This window comes from Amborella trichopoda, chromosome 10 (assembly GCF_054954075.1).
Source record: "Amborella trichopoda isolate Santa Cruz 75 chromosome 10, AtrichopodaSantaCruz75HAP2 v2.0, whole genome shotgun sequence".
Lineage (NCBI taxonomy): Eukaryota > Viridiplantae > Streptophyta > Magnoliopsida > Amborellales > Amborellaceae > Amborella > Amborella trichopoda.
In genome coordinates this window covers 18,439,255-18,446,107 of record NC_142345.1, presented here as the reverse complement: position 1 = coordinate 18,446,107, position 6,853 = coordinate 18,439,255, and the positions used below count along the sequence as shown (strand labels likewise).

At 37.9% G+C, this 6,853-nt stretch overlaps 1 protein-coding gene across 6 annotated transcripts in view; it reads right to left on the bottom strand.

The window, feature by feature from the left end:
• Window positions 1–2,675: 2,675 nt before the first annotated feature.
• LOC18438877 (Pyridoxamine 5'-phosphate oxidase family protein) overlaps window positions 2,676–6,853 on the bottom strand; it is a 29,178-nt gene continuing 25,000 nt past the window's right edge. For 4 of the 6 annotated variants that reach the window (XM_020670156.2, XM_088849790.1, XM_088849795.1 and 1 more), the window contains one exon: window positions 2,676–2,908. In XM_020670156.2, the coding sequence (XP_020525815.1) occupies window positions 2,827–2,908 (82 nt within the window). In that variant the 3' untranslated portion in view covers window positions 2,676–2,826. Of the gene's footprint in view, window positions 2,941–6,853 lie in introns of all 6 variants that reach the window. The other 2 variants (XM_088849799.1, XM_088849793.1) reach the window with 1 other exon arrangement.

Below are 6,853 nucleotides of genomic sequence, written 5' to 3'. Positions count from 1 at the left end.
ATCAGTAAAGTAATATAAATATAATACCAAAGTTCCATATAGATGCTATCCAAACAACATTTATCCATTTATAGGATTTGTATCTCCTAGAAGATTCATTTTCAAGATTAAAATCAATTCCAAGAGTTACATTTTTGGGGAGCCAAACTGGTAGTTTTTACAAACATTGGATGTGATATCAAACTATTGTTTATTAATGTTTTTTGGTGTTGAAATTGAATTTATTAGCCACATTAAAATATCCTTTATCGGTAGAAATAAAGCCAAATTAGAAAGTTATTTTAATTTGAGAAATTTTGATTAGTTAAGAGAGTACTAAGGGTGATGCTAGTCCTCACTAGAGTGAAATCTATTTTGATATGGAGATAAGGTAGAATTGGGAGTTGTTGTAGTCCATTGATTGAAGTCCGTTATGGTTTGTCATAGTCTTCGGGTTAAAGAAAAAAAGGGTTTCTTGAGGGGCAAGGAAGATACCTTCATGATCTTTGTATATGGACACTAATAAGAGGTAACACACATTCTTTTAGAGTTAGTCCTATGGGGTCATAGGAAGGTGTCTCCCAGAGAGATATATGACCTTCTAAAAAAAATGTGATTTTCCCATAGAGTTTTGGGTTTTCCCATATTACACTTTCAGATAGAGTTTCTGGGTTGCTCTCAAGATTCTTTATCCAAATGGAATAATGGTCAAACATAGGGGATTGATCAGTGGGGCTGTTATGTTTGGAGAGTGAGTGTAAAAGGAAAAATCCTCAAGGATTTCGCCGATGTTCAAAGAGATATGTATCTCTTGTATTCCAAATTTGAGATCTTGTGGCCTTTAAAAGCCTTATGAAAGCTTGTATGAGCATTTTATACAGTGAAACATAAACTCAGTGGGAGTGTGGTCGTCTTGTGGACCATACAAGGCCCGTGATTTGTCGATACTAGGACTAGGCTTGACATGCTAAGCCACTTGAGTTTGGAGAAACCCAATATACCTGGGCATATGGATCTACCGAGAAGGGTTTAGTGGGTTAGCCTTTGATGAGGTCGAAGTATGTCCAGATGAGAGCCAAGAGACTATGTGGCCCTTGCATGTGATGAATATAGAGACATGGCTAAAACATCATCATTATATCATCACACAACATGTACATTAATAGTCGTTTTGAGATTCACCAATGAGGATGAAGTGTGTACATGTGCGAGAGATTACCCCTATATACCATAGAGTTATGGTTGCATCATGGTCAGGAAGACCATGATTTTTTCATCTCTAGGAGAGAACACGAAATCAATAAATTGGGATTGTGTCCCCTAATCTATTGGCTGACTTTGGTAGTTCAATCATGAGCCCCTGTAGTGGACTGTGGGTCATGGGAACTGTTGGGTCTGTTTGAAAAAACTAGGTGGATCGTGGTCCACAGTTGCAGTTGGAGTGCTCCCGTATATTGATAAATTTCTAAATCTAACGTATCTGATTCCTATCAAAATTAATTAATATTTTCTGATATTTGTCATTTGGATTTATAAATTAAGATAAATTAATTTTTCAATGTTTTAAATAAAATATAATATTTAAAAATTCTAAGTACAAAATAAAATATTTTTTAAAATTATATGGGACCCTCCATAAATATGGGGGCCCAATTTAGAATATGTGGGATTGGGTGGAGCCCATGTGTGGTACAAAAAGATGGCACACCCATCTTTTTTGTTATCACCTTCTCCAAGATTGGGTGATAGTTATCACCTTGTTTGTTGAATTATCTTTTGGATATAGCCAACTTACATGATAAGGTTGAATATTTGAAATATTTAGTAAATCTTTGAATCAAGATTGCTTGACACAAAAAGTAAGGATTGGATATACAAAAATAGAAAGTAAGATATATATTTTTTTTATTTAAAGATTTGATGAAAATAGATCTAAAAAAGGGAAGATAAGGCTTTAGCTCATCTCTTTAAATCTTGATGGTGGATCAAAGAGATGGAAGGCTCAAATCTCTCACCCCACAAGTCTCTTTAGATCGACGGTCGGATTTAACCCTACGAATTGAGGCAAACCCCAAGGCATAAAAAATCTATATAAAGAGGCTCTCCCACCTCATAAAATCTTGACACTTATTTTCTCCTCTCTCTAAGGGTTTGTCTCTTTCTCTCTCTCAAAGATCTGTCTATAGGTGGCACGCCCCACCAAGGGCTTCAATAACTCTCCCATGTTTTTCTATGGGGGATACACCCTAACCCCACCTAGGGCTTCAAGATCTCTCACAAGTTTTTCTAAAAAGGGGGCACACCCCACCCAAAATCTCTCTCAAGCCAAGGGAGGCATGCCCAAGTCATCTCTCTCTCTCTCTCTCTTTTCTAGGTGGCCTGCCCAAGGTAAGGTTAGCTTGTGGTGGTTTAATTTTTGGGTAGCAAAGAGGAGGATCCCCTTGCTAGTAGATCTCTCCCTCTCTTTTTGATATATCTCTCATCTCTCCAACTATCAAGCCAAAGGGGTTTGAGCAAGTGTCATGACCCCTCCCATGACCGCCTCGCCACACGTAATAGAGGGGACTGAGCGCGGGTTCATGATCCTGATGTAGCGTTTATCAATTTGGCTGGGGTAAACTCAATGCCATTAATTTGGTAATCAAAGAAAACCACAAAAGGATAAATACATCAACAATTCTAAATACATAAGTAAATTTATTAAGTTGAAGCTCTTTATAATAACAAAAGGGCTTACATAACATTCTTCCAAAATATTACAATTGAGTCTAGGGCAACAGAGCCCAAAGTTACAGATTCATGCAATAAACAAAATCCAGGACTAGACTTCCCAACCACATACAAAATCTAGAGCCCAAGTTTAATAAGTCTGGCTTCAACTTCCTTCAGAAATCCCCGCCGTTTCAACTCTTGACTTGTTGTTATCAGTCTTCAAGGAGGGAAGAGAGAATGGGATTAGCTCTACAACCCAGTAAGTAAGTTTAAGCACTATGCATCCATACTGAGCCTACTCATGAATCAATAAACAATTTATTAAACTATACGGGATTCCAATGCAACAGTCATGAGAGTTAACAATCTGATCAGTAAATCAATTATAATCGTTCTATCCATATAGCAGTTATCAGTCAATCGATTCAGTCATCAACATTCACAATCACTATTCAATCATTACCCACTTACTCTCTAGTTCACCTACTCCCTCAGTAGAGGCCCTATCCATCAGGCTAAGTCAATCCCATTGCTTAAGACCTCTACCATTTTTTGGGAGGGCGAGCAATGACAAGTGGGAAAATCCACTTCGTAATGCCCTCATACTCACACACATGGCCTCCAGTGCACACTGGGGGTTCAATAGGAACTTATCTTACAAAGCGTCAGTCGTTAATCTCAACTTAGTAAATCTCGGGGGGTGTGACCCTCCCATTTCACGTTCCCCTAACTGCATCTTATGATTCAGCAAGTTGGGGGATATAGCCGACATCACTTTCCTTAGTATAGCAATCCTCACTATCGATGGGTGCCCCTTCGCTAGCAATCAGTAGCAGAAAAACGATGGCCTATCATATAACGGTGCCTACTACCAATGGCTATCCCATTGGTCATTATCATGGCCTCTTATCGTGCTCTAGCGTTCAATTTTATTCATGCTAAATCAGTGTATTACAACAGATAAATCAAATTTTATCATGCAAGGATGAAGTATTACTCAGAATCATCCAGTATTCACAAAACATTATAACATTTATCATGAAGCATCCATGGCATGAGCTATCACATAGCATACAGGCTTAGACGTCATTGGTAGCAATTCAACACTTATCATGTAACATCCATCATAGGAAAATCACCTTAGCTTTGCACTTATCTATTTACCACACAACACTATGGCATTCACATGAAAATTATCATGCAATATTTACATGTATCACTTATTATAGATGTTACATAGCTACTTGAATAGCTTAATGAGTAATTTCGAGAAAGGTGGCAGAAGACCAGCATAACACTAATTTAGTGAAGTGCAACAGTGACATACCCCTCTCTCGGGGCGTGACTCCCTATCCATGAAGAATTTCAAAATGATTAAAACATGCAACTCTAAGTCTACACATAGGTATTTACAATGCCGGTAGTTTGAAGGCATTTGGATGACGTTTGATAACTCAAAATTCAACACAAGGCGAGTAACAGTTGCTGGAATTTGTTGCAACAGTGAACAATTACATACCCCCACATTTCGGGGCATAACTCTCAATTCACAGGAATTGAAAACACCTGGACGTCGTTTGGTGGGTCAAAAGCTTGACACAAGACGGGTGACAGTTGCTGGGATTCCTGCAACTGTGGCAATGACACACCCCCATATTTTGGGGCATATGTCTTAATCCATACACAATTTCGAAAATTACGATTAAAATAGACAAGCATATATTTCATTTAAAACCAGTTTGGGCTCGTTTGGACATCGTTTGGCTATTGAAAAGTGCGATGTGAGAACAATCACAGTTCTGGAAATTCACACCCTCAAGTTTAGCATACATTCAGGAGCATTCAATACTTCATAAACTAAAGCAAATCTTGATGCAAAACCAAGTTCATATTAAACTAATCCCCCAAGTGAACTACTTCACACACTTCCACCACGAATAAAATCATATACAGAACTCAATCGATTATGGCATCTAAGATTTCAAATTCATCACAATGCATTCATACTCATACATTTCATCCTAGCATTTTCCTTCATTTTCAACACTTGACATAATTTCCTACAGTTTTATTGATGCATAAAAGCTAGAGTCACTTGTCTGGTCCCTCACGATGTCTTCAATCTCCTCTTACAGCCTTCCATGGCTTCCTCCACCTTCACCTGTTGGTTGTCTTCAAAGGGCGACAGCACGTTTTCTACAGAGAGAGAGAGAGTTTAAGGCGGAAGAATGAGGGGGAAGAAAAATGACGTTGCCTGAAGAGGGGAAGGCTAGAAGGGAAAGGGATGGTTGGGAAAATACTGTGGCTGACACAATCGCACGCGGCTCTGACACATACGGAGTGGCGCTGACATGTACGGTGACCATACATTTGACCAAGATGCTCCCGACGCTGCCCTCAGTTCACCCACAACATTCCTCTCATTTCACAGACGGCGCTAGGTCACAGCCAGCGATGGTTCACAGACGGCGCTACGTCATTCGCTTCACAGATGAAGATGGATCTTTTCTTTTTACACAGCCGGCGCTACACCTTCTTACATAGTCGGCACCATGTCTTCTTATACAACCGTCGCTGTGTCTTCCTACACAACAGGTGTTGCACCTTCTTTCTCTCTCTTCTGCCTCTCTACCACAGACGGCGTTAAGCCCTTATATACACGTGGTGATGCTCCAAACAGTGCTAGGTCTTTGCCTCACCCTCCATCACCATGCGCTTTACTGTGCTGGGAGAAATCGTGGTCCTTACAGTAAGACTAAGCATTAAGGCCTTAGGTAGTTGATTTTAGATCGAGAATCAAGAAACCGATCATGGATCCCGAGCACCAGCGGAAGGATGAGACTCGATGTGGGGTGTATTGAGCCCCCGGTTGAGGTAATTTCTTGCAATTTTACTTCTTTAAATCTTATGTTTGTGATTTGATCTTCTCTTCCCATAAAGCAATGAGTGAAGGTTTTTTATTTAAAAAATTGTATTCAATAGTAGTAGCAACTGAGAACTGTGTTTCTTTTCTTTTATTTATTCGTTTCAAGAGTTATTTGTTTGAAATTAGACATTGTAAGTGGTTTTGCAGGTGTAAGAATAAGAAAAATAAGAAAAATTTTAATTTACATACACCTTGCTTGATCACATAGTCCAACTTTCTGATCTGACATACAGTCCTTGTGTTATATTAAACAATGCCGATGTGTGCGTGTGTGTGTGTTTGTGTGTGTGTGAGAGAGAGAGAGAGAGAGAGAGAGAGAGATAGTCCTCTTTCCTTTGGTTGTTCTGGATGGCTATTGAAGATATTCTTGACAAATTAAGATGGGGTTTTATGTTGGAGATGTTAGAAGGTAGTATGGGTTCCTAGTAAACTAGAACTTTTCCAAAATATTTGAAATAATATGTAGAGAAAATAAATTTAATAAAAAATAATAAAATATTTTTAAAATAGTTTTAATGTATAATTGATCAAACTAAGAGCACAATGAAATCAATTTCTTTTAGGTGATTATTGAAATTGCTTGCATTGCTCCAATATACATTGGATTATGGGGCACAACTAGCTCAATCCTTGGTTGGACATTATTTGTTAAGTTACATTATTAGTCAGTGTAGTTTGCATAAGGTTGCAACCTTAAACTATAAAAGTAAGGCGCAGCTTCAAACTTTGTCTTAAGATGTAATTTTCGCGTTGAAAATTCTTATGATGGCCAGTAAATGTATTTTTCTTTCAATTATAAAATTTAAACTCCAAAAATAGTTCAAATCAAACCGATCTATAAATATATGAAAATCTTGAAAGTGGATAGTCCAATTAATGTGTTGCAAGATGCATCATTTTTTGACTCGAAATTATTATTTTTGTTTTGTTAATGTGTATATATTTATACATCTCAATGTCGAAATGATCATTAGAAGGTTTTCCAATACAAAAACCAGGCTTTTTCAATGGAATTTTTTGGGGCACCGTAATCTATAGTTTAAGAACCTACTATACGCTAATCTTGGTTATGCATATTTAAGCTTTTGAGGATAAAATATTGTTTAGCGCAAAACGTGCCTCCAAATCCAGGATAAAAGTATCTATATAACCACTCAAAAACGAGCTCAGATAAATTCTCAAAAAGAGAAGGATTTGCCCAATCGTCATTTTAAGAAGAACTTGTTTTACTTGGGT